Source organism: Plectropomus leopardus, chromosome 18, assembly GCF_008729295.1.
Source record: "Plectropomus leopardus isolate mb chromosome 18, YSFRI_Pleo_2.0, whole genome shotgun sequence".
Classification (NCBI taxonomy): domain Eukaryota; kingdom Metazoa; phylum Chordata; class Actinopteri; order Perciformes; family Serranidae; genus Plectropomus; species Plectropomus leopardus.
The window spans coordinates 27,279,150-27,295,521 of record NC_056480.1 but is presented as its reverse complement, the minus strand read 5'-3'; the positions used below and the strand labels follow the sequence as shown (position 1 = coordinate 27,295,521).

Sequence of the window (16,372 nt, the reverse complement as noted above, 5' to 3'; positions counted from 1 at the left end):
CGTCAGCAACGAGGGACGCAGCGTGTCGTGAAAAGGGGAGGGCCTTCGGAGGACTGTTTTTATTTATTTCTTTGTTTCATGTGCATAAAACAACAACAATGGTGGATAATTGAAGAAGTGTGATTATTAGGATGAGCGAATGACATTTCCAGTCCCAGTTACCAGACCGATATCACAAGTGAATCAACAGGGGGAGGATGAAGCGGCGCAATGCGGACTGCAGCAAACTCCGACGGCCGTTAAAACGGAACCGAATCACCGAGGGTATATATAGCAGGTACAAAAAAGGGGCTGGAGGGACGTTATTGTATAACAATGGCGCCTCTCTGCTTATGTCAAGACAGGGCTGCCACGCTATGCTACAATCTTGTTTGAGCAGCCTGAGGTTGATGCTACATACAACGAGCTAAATGAACATGCCCGCATATTGTCAAAATAATACGTTAGGCCTAACGTTACTTGTGTGGTATTTCGAATTTGTCTCCGGTTTGGTGGTTAATTCAAATTCTGGCCAAATTAAAATGAAATGTGGCCGCGGGACTTTGTGCTAATTAACTGTGAACTGTAACACGTTATGCTCAGTGGGAATTCGTTCAGGTAAAGAAAAGACAGCGTGAACTTATGACAATAATCAGGCTCGAGCTTGAAATGACAGCAGCAATGTCAGATGCGCTCGTTTTGATGTCCGGGGTGACGCCGACGGCGGGGCTCTCACCTGGGCTTTGTCTGCCAAAGGTCTAAATGTTAATATGGCGAGGGGAAAAAAAGCAATTAGAGCTGACTGGGACATGCAAAGCACACATTATTTAAGAAGATGCAAAAACAAAATAGCTTGCATTTTTCTTTACAATGATTGATGGTAAGCCAGAGAAAGGAAACCAGCTGTGCTGTAAGGTACATGTCCAGACATGACACTGCACACGCCTGCTCTACCTGTCTTTCTCTACCCCACTCTCCTTCACTTGTGAAAATGTAACAATCATGATTATCTATTTCAGTGTCTTTATTAATATAAACGCATAATTAGACTTGGATAGCTAGATGTGTATTCATGGTCACTGTTGCTCTGTTTAACCCTTTCAAACGTGAGAAAAATTGGCTTGATTCATTTCAAAATCATGGGGAAGAGGCAACATGCAACTTAACAAGACATGGCCTATTAGCAGGAGATTTGGCAAGGCAAGGCAGCTTTACTTGTATAGCACATTTCATAGACAGGGCAATTCAAAGTGCTTTACAGTGCAGTAAAATACAAAACACAACAATGGATACAAATTTACATTAAACGAGTAAAGAGGTAAAATATTAAATGATCTGCAATTTTGAATAATTGAAAACAGCAAAAAGCAAACAAGTGGTGCAAAGATAAAAAGATTGTTTAAAATATTTTAAAATCAAGTTTAAGAAGATGTTTGCAGTCATTACCGAGTTAAATAGGCAGTGTAAAAAGGTACATTTTTGGCTTTGACTTAAAAAAAAAAAGTTAAAAGAAAATTACCTGAAAATAAGCATGCATAAATAAATAATTAAAATGAAAAAGTAAATTATGTAAAAGATATGTATTTATTTGTAGTTATTTTGACTAATTTCTAGCAATTTGTGGGACATTTCTTTCCGAGTTGCATATTAACTCTTTTCCCCGTGTTTTTAAAAGAAATCAAACTAATTTGCTTTGTTTTGAAAGGGTTAAACAGCTTGTGAGAGGCATCTGTATGCAGTACAAGAAAACTGATGTCAATCCAGGTTTTAAAGGTTAATCTGCATTTAAATGCTTTCAAGTTCAGTAGGAAACTTGAGGTAATGCTGCAATCACACAGAAGATGTTGTTCTTAAAAACACCAGACTGTTTTATAAACCTGATGCCTGTCATGATACAATCTAAAACCACGGTAAAGCTCATGTAGTCTCCTCTCTTTCTTGTGTCTCTGTTTAACTTTTGTCTTTATCTTGTCCCGCAGTACGTTCCTGTACCTGAAGTTCCTGGTAGTGTGGGTGTTAGTTCTGCTGGCCGACTTTGTGCTGGAGTTCAGGTTTGAGTACCTGTGGCCCTTCTGGCTTTTTATCAGAAGTGTCTACGACTCCTTCAGATATCAGGGGCTGGTAAGAGCTTCTTTATATGACTGTGATGCAGCAAAAAAAAATCACTCAAATCTAGGGTTCCCACAAATCCTTAAAAAGCCTTAAAAGGCATTGAATTCATTAATCTAAAAATGAAGCCCTAATTGGTATTAACATGTCTCAATCTTTCAAAAGTCTTAAAAATCTAACAACATTAAAAGTAGTAAGATTTTTTTTTCTGACGTTGCATTGAAAAAATCTCAAATAATTGCTAAAAATCCTTTTTTAAAATAATTTCTAAAATTTCCTCTTGCATTATCAGGACCGTGTCGGGATAGTGGAACCAACAACACTCATGTTTTGTCTCTGGTCAGGATGCTCAGGGCACAGCGTACGCTGTCTGCTAGCTAACTGTCGGTCAGTGCTGGATCTGACAGCCGTACTTGAGTTAAAGCACAGATATCTTGCCAGAAAATGAATTTGGTAAAAGTTAAAATCACCTAATAGAATATTATTTAAGTAACAGTCTTAAGTATCTGATATTTATGTAGTTAATTATCCATAGTAATTGTATGGTATTAAATGTACCAAAGTACTGAAAGCAAAATTACAAGTAAATGCTGTTAATAAAAAAAAGCAGTCAGAATTTTGAGAATTATGAAGTTTATTCCTTCGTAACATACACAATCTTAAAAATTAAGCGTACATTACACTTGAAGAAAAACACGGCCTTTCGTACAGCTCAAAAAATTCAAAGCACAAAATCCAGTTTTCCTTCCCTCCCATTCCTTCATTCTTCCTTCCTTCCCCTGTTCTTTTCCTCCCTTCCTTCCCTGTTTTGAAGTAAGTAACTAAGATGCCGAGGGCAAATGTAGTCATGGAAAGTATATATTTTATTTAGGAAATGTGAAAGTGAAAGTTGACAGAAATATAAAAACTCCTAAAAGTTCAGATACTCCAAAAAATACTTAAATACTGTAACAAAGTATTATTGCTTTGTTACACTACCCTGGAGAACGTTGGGAAGTAGAGATTCAATGAAAATTGGGTATTTAACAAAAAATTCTATGTAAACAAAACCAGTATAGGTAGTATATGCATAAAAGGCTCTAAACATTTGGGTAAAATTGTCCCAAATCTGAGGTAACTGCTGTCAGTTCATGTGTTTGTTTTGTTTTGGTCTTAAATTTAATTCGATGTGGCATTAAAAAAGTCCTAGATCTAACTTGCTGTAGGAAATCTGCTAATCAGTTAGGATTAGGATCAGGATAAAACAAACACTTGTCAAAAATGAAAGTGGTGGATGGGGAATCAGTAAGACAAGTTTTTTTGAGTGTGTTTGTGCCGTTCATGTGCGCACATGCCTCTTTATTGGTGCATATGTGCATGTTTACCACACACTGCAGTATTTCAGCACAGTTGTATATATACTGAATTATGTGTCTCTGTCTCTTACACCTAGGCGTTCTCTGTCTTCTTCGTGTGTGTGGCGTTTACGTCAGACATCATCTGCCTCCTCTTCATCCCTGTCCAATGGCTGTTTTTTGCCGCCAGCACCTACGTATGGGTCCAGTATGTTTGGCACACAGGTTAGTTCGAGTTTTCTTTGGACTCTTTATGGCTCTGCCAGCCGAGTGGCCACTTTTCACCTTAAAGACTCACAAGAAATTCATAGCTGCCAAGTTTCTTCAGTGCTAGACTTCAAGAGGGCTGATGTGTTTTTTTCGAACTTTATCACACAGAAAGAGGAGTCTGTCTCCCCACTGTATCGCTGTGGATCCTGTTTGTGTACATCGAAGCTGCCATAAGGTTCAAAGATCTGAAGAACTTTCACGTAGACCTGTGTCGACCCTTTGCTGCTCACTGGTAAACCTCACAGTACTCTCTTTACTGAATATCCTGTACTTTGCCTTTGTGAGTCCATGATGAGTAGTGTAAAAACAAACATTCTTGTTATCAAAGTTGGCTTTGTGTTTCTCTTCACCTCCCAGTATCGGCTATCCAGTGGTGACTCTGGGCTTCGGCTTTAAGAGCTACGTTAGCTACAAGATGCGACTGAGGAAACAGAAGGAAGTGCAGAAAGAGAATGAATTCTACATGCAGCTTCTACAACAGGCTTTACCGCCAGAGCAACAGATGCTGCAGAGACAGGAGAGGGAGGCAGAGGAGGGTGAGACACACACACAAGCTTTTATGTCTTGTTTTTTTTCACATACTGATTAATCGATTGTTTAAGCAGTAAGTCATTAAGGAAAATACTTATGATTAGCAACTCCGATACACAGTTATAATGGTACTTTCAGTGCACTCTCTGACGGGGAACAAAATGACAGGGGTTTGCTATCTACTATCACATAACCTTGTGGTTGATCTGTGTTTCTTTTAAACTATAAACAAACCAGACCTAGATGTACCTTTTCAGGCGATCTCAGCCCAGATGAACTTGACCGACAGCTTACACACCAACAAACACAATGAAAACCACATGAACCATTTGAGTGCACCAAACAAGTTTGGTGTGAAAGCTCAAAAAGCTAATAGTTTTTCCTTCTATTTTGTCTTTAAAGAAGTATTTCTTTGTTGTAAAGATGGTCTTTTCATAAAACTGGACTGTCAGTGCAGTAGACTGATGCAGATAATTCTGAAATGGGTGATACATGACCAGATAAAACAGAGAAAAGGACTGCAGCATTCACTTTTGTTGATTCTTTTGAAACCTGGATCAAAATCACTTCCTTTGTGCTGTATTCACATGCCCTTCACAAGCATTTAAGCCTTTGAAACATGAGCAAATTGGTTTGATTTATTTCAAAAACGTAGGGGAAAAAAGGCAGTCGGCAACTTGGCAAGAAATATAATACAAATTTCAAAAAAATATAGTTAAAGGTAAACTGAAAATTAGCACACAAAAAAAGAGCTAGAGAACTAAAAACTTTTGTTTAAATAGGGGAATATATTAAGAAAAATATATAATCATAACCACACACACACACACATATGTATATACATATATGTGTGTGTGTGTGTGTGTGTGTGTGTATATATATATATATATACTCCTTGTGTTTGTTCTTATACTTCTCTTCTTTGTAATATATTTTTATCAGCACCGCTTTACCGTATGATCACAGCCTTTTCAGCCTCCATTTTTACAATACAGGAAACAGTATGGTGCCCATTTCTTGGCCACAAATTCTTGTATTGCAGGTAAACAGTGCACCAAAATATGACTCTGAAGACATTTTAGACGAGAAATAGCAGAATTGTGGTTAATATTTGATCAGCACTGCTTAGTTTTACAGTTTGAGAGAGAGACAGAGAGAAGCGTCTCTTTTTGTTCATGGCGCCATGCATACAAAAATGTGGAAGTTCAATCTGTAGTTAGAGCAATAGCCGAGAGCCAGCCCTAATCTGCTGAATGATGTTTTTAGGGAGATCAGGATGGTGGAAAGATGGAGTAAAATTTTCACAGTTCATTTGCACATACTACTCATACTGTTGTAATACAATGCTGGATGAAAATTGGCAAGCAGTTCCTATAATAGAAAGCAGGGAAGTACTCCTGTATCAGCCTGCAGGCATGAAGCCACTCATAAATCTCGTATGGGATGTTCTCTGATTTCTGTCACGAACAATGGCCATCATTCAAGCCATGTTAATAGTGAAATATTGCAGGTTTGCTTTGGCTTTTGGTTAATGTGGTCCAGTGTGTTTGTATGTGTCTTGTAACACTGCCTACATCTGTTCACTTCCAGCTGCTTTAGCTAAAGGGATCTCCGAGGTAGAACCCACAGTAATATCCCAAAACGGAGCACCTCCTGGAAAGAAAAGCACCTCAGTCCCACTCCCAGAACTGGAGTACCGAGAAAAAGGGAAGGACAGTACCGCGAAAGAGCGCGAGGGCAAAAAACAAAACACAATTGGAATCAATAACAACAGTATTATACACGCACTGGACTCCAAACTACAGGAGGCAGAGTACATAGAAAACTACGTTGGGGCAAAGAGACTGAATAACGACCTGGCAGTAGAGAATACACACACCGACGCCAACACACACTCTGCTTCTAAAGAGGAAATGGGGGGAACGGGGAAGAACTACAAAAATGCCAGCGGAGGTGGGGGTAACATTTCCAACTCGTCTCCACGGAATCACAGTTCTTCAAACGGCAGCGTGCCACCGGGCTCCTCCACCAGTAAGAATGAGAAGAAGCAGAAGGGGGCGGGGAAGGGGCAGAAGGATCCAGTGGAGAACTGCATCCCAAACAACCAGCTGGGCAAGCCGGACGCTCTCGTACGGTAAGACACACTGTTTCTAACATCCACTCTCAGAGCTGTAAATGTCTCTGAACATCAGTTTTAAAGTGTCTGTCCTTGCTTTCCGGTTCACTTTTACACTTGATTGACGGATAAAACCCAAAAAAAACCTTGCTTCCTCTTGCGGTCATCATCTCTCCTCCAATAATAAAATAGTAGTTCCTCTACTGGTTACAGGAAACATGTTTGCTTCTGTTGTGGATCCTTTCTGATCATCTTTTCTTCTCTGAAAGGCTGGAGCAGGATGTAAAGCGTCTGAAGGCAGATCTTCAGGCCAACAGGCAGCTGGAGTCAGAGCTGCGGAGTCAGCTTTCCTCTCTGAGCAGCCAGGACCGCAGCCTACGCTCTGAACTGGGCCAGCTCCGGCAGGACAACGAGCTGCTACAAAACAAGTGGGTACATGTGCTGTATACTCACACACCTAAACTCTGACAACAATCACTGTTACATAATAAATATCATTTTTTGTCAGTATGTTTAGGTAGGGAGATGGTAAATTAAGGACAAGTCTCATGTCGGCAGACCTACCTCCACAGCGGTGTACATGTCAGCTTTAGAGGAAGGTCTGGAAGCACACAGTATCATTCTGCTAAAGGCTTATGGCCACAGTCTACATCCGGTGACTGTGACTAGTTTAAGGAGTTTGCTATGTTTTAAGTGGATATCCAGTCAGTGTTGATGGTAAATGCAGTCAGCTGAAGCTATAAATTCCTCACTAACCCTCAAACTGCACAAATTAAAATGGTGAAAATAAAATACATCCAATGGAAATGTCAGTTTTGAAAAATTTCCCATATATTGCAAAAGGTGGTATATCAGGCGATTCGAAAAAGCCATATTTTGCAAAACTGCTATGGAAACTCTTTTTTTGGCTTTTCTAGGTCACATTATGCTATCAGATCATCTGGAAGTTTTTGAATCCATAATTCCTCTTTAAAATCATGGACTATCACCTCCCAGAAGCCCCTTATACGTGGCCTCTCCCACGTATGTTTTATTAACATTTAGAAAATATTTCTTAAGTTTTGTGCAAGTCTGTAATGGAAACCTGCGTAGTGTGTGCTGTATTGACAGAGAATCTGAGTGTTCCTTCTTGCACAGTCCTTGTGTCAGTGCCTGCATGTACACAGATGCATTGCGCCTGAGCTTCTGATGAACAAACCTCAAATACTCCCCAAAAACCTGCCCAGCTTGTGGACATAGATGTCTCAAACTAATTTTGTTTTCAAAAAGTAAAGGCGTCTCAACATCTCACTTGACTGTTCAACTAGAACACTGGAAAAAACAGCATAAAGCCTTGTTGTGGATGGAGTGCCGAGAGTCTGTGTATCAGCACCACAGCAACAAGCTGTTTCTTTGTTGGCCAAAACAACACAGCATCAAGTGACAAAATACTCACTCAGTGATCTGCCCTCTTAGCCTGCTGGTTGTTTAATCCAGTTTAACTTTATGATCCAAAAAAACAGTAACTGGGGATATATACCACCTGGTAAGATGTGAAATGCTCCATGCTGTATTTCCCTGCTGTATCTCAGCTGATGCAAGCAGCTGCACTCTGTCATTCCGCGGAGGTGGAAGCAAAATAAAATGAGAAAAAACAGCCAGCAAAGTACTCAGCTAGTCATCAGATATTTGTTCAATAGTCCTACTGTAGTCTCCAGCACACCTTAGTCCATGTGAGGAGCAAAACTTTCACAACAACACACCCGTGCTCTCTCTGGTTTGTAACTAAATCAGCCAGTACATTGTAAAAATATCCTGGTAAAATCCAATTTTCACTGGTGGACATGCAGTAAGTTTGCAGTGCCAGACAAGAAGGGAGTATTGTCACACCATACTCCAAACCTGAATAGATGAAGTTGATGTTGAAAAGGGGCAAAACTGTCTTTCAAGGTGGTCTCTGTAGGGTTTCAGTCACACAACAGTAGTACTGGGTTTGGAAGCTGGTTGTGTGTATCCTGTCTACCAAAAATTCTAAAAGCCAAGAACCCTGCAAATACATGGAACAAGAACAAGTAGAGCATTTTATTTTGTCTGTATTTTCAGCCTATCTATGCTTTCTCAATGTGTCAGCTTAGTATGGATAAATATATCGATTCAATGATCAATGATCCAATATTCTTGATGCAGTGTGAAAACACTGATATGTACTGTCATGATTGAGATATATATGCCTTTATTTTGAAATACCCTTGGCAAATCTGTGCCCCCATTTCTGTCCAAGCACACCTCCTTTCTAAACATTCAAACCCTGCTAGTGACCTGGTGCCAGGCAGATAATGATAAGCAGCCAAGAAAAAGATGATGAGGATATTTACTGATATCTCATATCCATTGCCATCTCCTGATCTGAATGGAATCAAAATCATCGTAGCTAATATTGTACCATTGTCCAAAGAATCATTATAGTGTCATATCATGATTAAACATATGATTTACTCCCCTATTGGCTACTGATCAGGACCAGTTGTCCAAATAGAAGTCTTTATAATTCACAGTGGTCTGTTTTTAATCTTCATATGATTACTTCTGTCACAATTTGTATGTAAAAGCAACAGCACTAAATACCTTTGAGGAAAGACTGAAGAGGTTTTCAGCACATGTATGAACAAATCTTTAACACAGACTATCCAAACTCAACTGACCATTCTGAATCAACTGACCAATCAATTGTCACCAGTTTAGCTCCCCTAACTGGTGACTGCAGCGCTGCTGTCAGCTGAGCTGTGATTCACAGTACGTTATTTCCTCCTGAGAAGCTTTGTTACAGACCACAAAAGCCACAGAAACAATCATGATGTGTCAATTCTGCCTGAGCTATGACCTTTTAACAGTGTTGTATAGGCCACTTTCATCCTGAACAGAACATAACAGTAGGAACCAGCAACAGACTGAACTTTCCATATAACTGAAGACAGTCAGAACAGTTATAAAAATGACATATCGCATAAGGTACTATGTTTGACACGGAAGCTCTGCTGGCAATGTTGGCCAAAAATTAAACTCCTATGGATGGGATATAGGAGATATCTGCCTTTCCTCTCAAGAGATATCAGGATAGACTTAATTAGGCTGTTTTGAGAGTTAGAAAGCTGTGCAGAATGAAGTACTTAGTGCACGACATGAAGAGCATTGAAAGTACAATAAAAAGGTTCTACCTTCTCAGTCTCCAAATGTCCACTGTGAAACATAATGAACCCACCAGACCAGAAAGTGACCGGCCCTACAAAAATGGTACTAGAGAGCAGTTGAGAATTATAATATGAAGTGTTCATTTCCCAAAATACATCCCTCAATTTGTATTCATCTGTACAAGTTATGTCTCTTGTACCATGTATTTTCAATAAAGTAGTTATGGACTAATGCACAGGAGATATTAACTTTTGCCACAAGAGGCTTGCAATTCAAAATGTGGCTCACACTTGATAAAGTATGACTGTGATAACTAAAAGTAGGTCTACTTGAGTGGAGCTGCAACAACTTCCATCTCTGTAATTTGTGTTTTATCTGTTTCTTTGTGCTAGCTGAGTTAATTATTTGCAGCTACACACACTCGCAAATGTTTTTTTCTCACCTTGCCTATTAGTGCTCCCGAAGTTTGAGACAAAAGGGATTTGAAAGGGTATTAGGTTTATGACTTTTATCTCTATCAGTGAATACCTTTGGTACACAAACAGGTCTTTCTCTGTTAGTGTCATGGTAGTGGTGCGTTATCAGTGAACACACTTGAAGGTTAAACCGTTTAAATCTCAGGTGTATTTACCAACTCTGTAGAATAGGAGTTATAGTTGCTAACTGCAGAAAAGTTACTGCAGCAAAAGTAGTTTTAAAAACTTTTTAAACAAGGTGACATGATTTCAGCCATTTTACTCACATCAATAAATACAGAAGGCAGCATTAGACACAACATTGGAAAATGATTTTAATGACTACTACAACAAGCAGAAGGCAGACAAAGACTGCAGCGGTGTTAGTGTTAAGTGTGTTCATCTTATGATTCAGTCAGTTTGACAATGTTCCTCTGTGTTCTTCAGGCTCCACAGTGCGGTCCAGGCCAAGCAGAAGGATAAGCAGACCATCTCCCAGCTGGAGAAGAGGCTGAAGGCTGAGCAGGAGGCCCGAGCCCTCGCTGAGAAACAGCTGGCCGAGGAGAGGAAGAGGAAGAAGATGGAGGAGGCCACTGCTGCCAGAGCCGTAGCATTAGCTGCTGCCACCAGGTACTCATTATACAAATGCATCTAACCCAGCATTGTGTCATCAAAATTAACTCAGAATTTTACTAATTGAGCAGATTGATTTAGTAAATAGTAATTCAAGAAAGAAAAGATCAGCAGACTCGTACACATTTCTCCTTTCATGATTAAAAGTGCTGTTTTTCTCTTTGCGCCAACAGAGTGGAGTCAACTGACTCTCTGCGTGGTCGCATTAGAGAGCTGGAGACGGAGTGTAAAAAGCTCAGCATGGACATGAAACTGAAGGAGGAGCAGATAAGGGATCTGGAGGGCAAGTGTCAGGTGAGAAGGAGCAACACCGCTCATTTTCTGATGAGATAATGTGTTTGATTTATGAATCAGTACATTTTCATGCACAGTGTGGCTGAGCTACAGTTATAGCTCGATTAGGAAATTTAACTGGACTATTACCACCACATCAAGTACATATAATCAAACGGCTGAGCAAACTCTGCCCTCACTGATAAGTTTAAGCCACCTGAAGAAATCAGTGTCAGTTTAAGTGTAGCCTACGTTATACTTAGAATATTTTCACCACTTTACCATGCCGCCGTTCTGTTAAAAAAAAACAGACTCTGTTGAGATAAACATTTTAAAACGTCATTTTACTCCACTGAACGGTGGAGCTGCTGCTGTACTGCTGCCTCCATCAGCTGTTGTTTAAGGTAAAGAGGAGACAATGTTCAAATATAGTGAACACTTAAACTGATATTGTTTTTTTTCTTCTTTTTTTTTTTTGGTGGCTAAAGTATGTTACGCTGCGGCCCCGTCCACAGCGTTACATGGCTCAGTTTCCTTGCCGGTGTTGTGGGACTGCGCTTTATTTATCAGAGAGGGGTGGCTGGGGTGTGACTTTTTTTTTTAAAGAATTGTAAAATACTACATTTTCAAGTTGTATGTCTCCCACCTAAGCCAAAATTAAAAAACACGAGTGCTAACATTTTTTTAATGACTTACCCATTTTTCAGCACCCCTTTTCCCCCATAAGTAACAAACAGTCCCTATCCCTAATCAATGAGGGAAGCTGGTGCATTGACGAGAAGTACGCACAAAACACAGAGTCCAGTTAGAGTCTGACTGAGGTCTTTACATGATGGAATAACTCGACTTCCAATGGAATTATCTGGATGTGTTCGTCCAGTCCAGTTTTAATGGGACTCATACAGTAATTTGACTTTTTGTAAAATCATTTAAACATACTGAATGTGAGCTTCCACATTGAGGAGATTGTAAAACACATCATGTAAATTCTGTGAATGTAATTGGGTAAAAGCTCTCATTAACAAGCTGCTGCTGTACTTGAATTTCAAACAACAAATGTAATCACTTCACTGCAATGACATGCCATTTTTATTTGACTAATTAGTGTAATTAAATAAATAGACCCCCTGTGCCTGTGTTGCATGGAACACTTAGCACAGCTTTGTTCAGAAAATGAGGCAGTTTAGTTGCTTTTAATAATTTTTGATTAGTGTTAAACATGCACAAGAAGTAAATGTTTTTTGTAGCATAACCATCATCATTTTAATTCAGTGTGATTTTTCTTTCCTCTGCTGTGACATCCAGGAGCTTCGGAAGTATAAAGAGAATGAGAAGGACACAGAGGTGTTGATGTCAGCGCTGTCAGCAATGCAGGAGAAGACCCAGCACCTGGAGAACAGCCTGAGCGCTGAGACCAGGATCAAACTGGACCTCTTCTCTGCACTGGGGGATGCCAAGAGGCAGCTGGAGATAGCACAAGGTAGGCAGGCACTGATTTATTCATGTTAAGGCTGCAGTGTTGTTTTTTCTTTTATTTTTTTACATGCAAAGCTTCTGTTGAAGTTTTCCAATAAAGCTACGAATGTCTGTTATCGTATTTTAAGACATTATCACTAGGCTTGGGTGGTATGTTATATTTCATACCCTCCTGAAATGTCACTAGGGTACACAGTATATGACTGTATCTACAGTGGAAACCCAGAATATGTTAAGGAAAGTACCATAAAACTTTGCTTAATAGCCTGGGCGATTATTCGCTTAAATTACTGAACTCATTAGGTTATATTTGGGCTTATATACTGGCTTTTAATTCATTTAATCCTAAACTGTTGTTCAGCAAAAACCCTTTTAACCCTTTTAAACTTGGGAAATTGGCTTTATTTAGTTATGTAGTCATTCAGAAACATGGGAAGAAGGTATTGAGCACCAAGAGGAAATGACAGAAGTTAGCAAGAAATCTGTGAAAAGTACAAGAAAGAAACAACCTAAACAACATCGGGAAAATGAGCTCTGGTGGTGCGTGCTGTGCACTACATACAATGAGTTTAATAGAAAGAGGAGTGCCTGTATCTATGATGGTATTGAAAAACATACCTTGGGGATTTCTAAATACGCTAGTATACCATGATACCGCCCAAACCTAATAATGGCTATCTCAACACCTGGCCCAGGGATAATTACAAATGTCCCCCTCCTCTCAGCTCTGTCACATAAATGTCTTTGTGTCCTCGGTCTCATCCAGGCCAGATCCACCAGAGGGAGCAGGAGATCGCCGAGCTGAAGCAGAAGATAGCAGAGGTGATGGCAGTGATGCCCAGCCTGTCCTACTCATCAGACGGCAGCAACCTGAGCCCCGTCACCCCACACTACTCCTCTAAGTTCATGGACAATAGTCCCTCCTCCCTGGACCCCAACGCCTCAGTCTACCAGCCCCTGAAAAAGTGACTCTGATCTCCACACTTTTCTCAGACAGAACTTTGTCTCTTTCTTTTGGTGAAGCTCTCAGTTCCGGTTTAGGTTATTTTTGAGTTTACAAGACCCCTGACAGTTTTTGCACTCTAATGTACCACACACATACACACACACACACACACACACACACACACACACACACACAAACACAGTGCACACAATCCCTCCATACATATGTGTATTTGGCTCCTTTTTTTTGGTTCTATTATGAGAACTATTATTTTGAGAGGGTTGTGTACAATTGGACTTTTTGTTGTTGAGTTTTGGGATTTAGCCATTAGACAGCGTGATCTGTTTGAAAAGGGGAGAAAGGAACACAGTTTGTTGGCCAAATGTCGACTGAAGAGCCGTCATGCATCGCTTCATGTTAGTCTTCTTTTGGTGTCGTTATAACCCCCCCACAGCCATATTTTCTCCTACAGTGAACTGACACATATTGAAAAACAATTGGCTTTTTATAAGTGTTTCAGTTAAGGTGCAAGATTCTGTACATTTTCAGTTTGAGTGTGAAACTCGCCTGTAAAGTAAAGCCCAGCGAGAGATACATGAATGTAAAACTATTCATGTTTAAATCAGTGATTGTTTGTTTTGTAATGTTTCAGTTCACTTATGACAATGTACATTTATTCTAAACTAGTAATACTGAAAAGATAAACCTTTGCTGTGTTCTTCACATATTCCAATCCAATTTATCCTCTAAATGCTGGAACAGTGGAATCTCCAGGATTATCAGTTAGTGGATGAAGCAGATGTAGTTCTGTGCTAAAAAAAATGCTACTGCTAGATTGGACCTGGCACTGCCAAAACATTAACGTCCACTTCTTTGCTGCAGACACCTTTCCTCTCCCTCTGGACCAAATTAGAACCTGTTAGGCCATATCGTTCACCGGATTTAATGATGTCGAGGTAACTGGTGGTTACCGTTATTTGCAGATTTTACAGTGCCTTGCAGTTTCTCTTTTTAACATGCAAAAACCACATGCAATCCTGGGATCTAAAAGCATCAAGCTTCAAAGCCGTGTTTCTCTCTCAACCTCCGATTTGCCTGCTTTTCATTCGGGATCTCTCAGTATCAATTCAGTATTCAAAGGCTTAAACAATTAAAGGGATAGTTCAGATTTTTTTGAAGTGGAGTTGTAGGGGATACTTATCCATAGACAGTGTTTTACATACAATAGACATCAGTATTCATGCCCTTAATATGGAGAAGCAGGCTGGAGTCCTGCATGGAAGCTAAGCAATGTACTATTGTGGATGGGGGCCAGCAGCAAAATGTATTTTAGACATTCCCACCCAAAAACTCAATATTAGTTAAGTTTATATAGTGTACTTTTACTGCTTTACCTCAATATCAGATAGTGATTTCCATGTGAAGTCATTATTTTGCTCTCCTCAAAGCTAGACTCTGTTGAGAAAAACAGTAATCTAAACCTTTTTTGTTGTTGTTATTGTTTTTTTTATTATTATTCTTTGGAGGCATTCCCCTTTATTTATAGGACAGTGTGAAAGTTACAGGAAAGGTGGAAGAGAGTAGGGGGAATGACACGCAGCACAGGCCCACAGACTGGACTCGTACCTGGTCCGCTGCAGAAGCCTCAGGCACACTGGGCGCACACTCTACCCAGTGAGCTAGAAGTCGCCCCAGTAATTTCACCTTCTGAAACCTAGATCACCATCAGTTTTCTTATGTTGGGCTCAGATGCCTTTCACATGTGTTAAATCTTTGAACCCAGAGCTAATTGGTTTTTATTTCTTTTTCTATGGGAAAAAAGTTAGCAACTTAACAAGAAATTAGTAGTTCATAATTATGTATTTCAAATTATTTGACAATTATTATTTTTAAGAACATTTTTTCAGGTCATTTCCTTGTTTGATTTTTTAACTTTCCTTTTACTTTTGCTAATTTGTAGGTAATTTCCTTGGCTTTTGTGCCATTTTTAGGGTAATTTCTTCTGAAGTTGTTTATCACCTTCTGTCCATGTTTTTGAAAGAAATTAAGCCAATTTGCTTGCATTCAAAGGGTTAACATTGCTGAAGGCAGAAGCTGCTGGACTAGTGCTGGACAGTTATCTTGTTTGTGTTATTGTGTGACTTAGGCATTTAAAGGGGTTAGTTTGGAGTCACCAAAGTCACACAATAACACAAAACTAACTGATCAAAGCAACAGTAGACCAGCAAGCTTATTGTGTTTTTTTTACTGAGTCTGGTGGCTTTGACAAGAGCATGTATGGGGCACTGGAGCTGTTTAAGTTGAGACTGGCTGTCTGGTGGAAAGGTAAAGGAGTGAAAATAACTTAAATACATACACTTAAATTGATATTGATGTTTTTGTTGAAAGCAATTTTTTTAAGTGGCTAAAACACATTTTGTTGCTGGCCCCCATCCACAGCAGTACATTGCTTAGCTTCAGTGTCAGATTCTAGCCTCCTTCAAATTGGGGGTGTTCTGACTGGCATCTACTATATGAAATAAACTGTCTATAGATAAGTACCTCATTCAAGCCCACTTCAAAAAATCTGAACTATCCCTTTAAGTGTCAGCTCAGACACATTCAATCTTTCTCTGACACATATTACATGCTTAAAGGGAAAACGTAACACTGGACGCAGTACACGTCATTTCGTGCTGACACAGTCTTGGTACGCCAAACACCAACCAAACTGATTGTCTATTATCATGCCCTAAAGTTGGCATTTAGCTGTTTACAACAATGTACATTAACTTACTGAGGAATGTTTTGTTTATTTCATTTTAAGTGCCAAATGCTGATGTTTGGTTTCCATCCATACTTTGATTGATGTAGCTAGCGTACTGTTTGCAGAAGAGTGTTATTTTTATTATTTTTGTCATTAGAACATATTCAGATGGTGTTGTGTTTACAAGATTCTGGGCTGATTATGGCAACGCAGCAGCTGGTCAGTTGGACTGATTGTGTTATTCACACATTTATTTATTTGTTATAGAACTTTAAATGAGTGGCACCTCCTTGATATTTCCCATCATATTCAGTTGATTTCCTATATTTTCGACCA

The 16,372-nt window shown here is 39.5% G+C and overlaps 1 protein-coding gene across 1 annotated transcript; it reads left to right on the top strand.

Moving 5' to 3' along the window:
• The first annotated feature begins 27 nt into the window (after window positions 1-27).
• On the top strand, window positions 28-14,619 carry maco1a (macoilin 1a). The gene is made up of 11 exons (XM_042507067.1): window positions 28-277; window positions 1,959-2,100; window positions 3,521-3,647; window positions 3,801-3,924; window positions 4,050-4,228; window positions 5,814-6,357; window positions 6,609-6,767; window positions 10,410-10,592; window positions 10,769-10,889; window positions 12,174-12,348; window positions 13,111-14,619. Exons 1-11 carry the CDS (start codon window positions 198-200, stop codon window positions 13,311-13,313), a joined length of 2,037 nt encoding a protein of 678 aa, XP_042363001.1. The 5' UTR covers window positions 28-197; the 3' UTR covers window positions 13,314-14,619.
• The last annotated feature ends 1,753 nt before the right edge of the window (window positions 14,620-16,372 follow it).

Bases quoted from the DNA above. Each gene is read 5' to 3' on its own strand.
- maco1a (XM_042507067.1), top strand. From the start codon at position 198: ATGAAGCGGCGCAATGCGGACTGCAGCAAACTCCGACGGCCGTTAAAA. The intron at 278-1,958 runs GTACAAAAAAGG...CTTGTCCCGCAG, and splicing joins ACCGAGGGTATATATAGCAG to TACGTTCCTGTACCTGAAGT. The intron at 10,890-12,173 runs GTGAGAAGGAGC...TGTGACATCCAG, and splicing joins ATCTGGAGGGCAAGTGTCAG to GAGCTTCGGAAGTATAAAGA.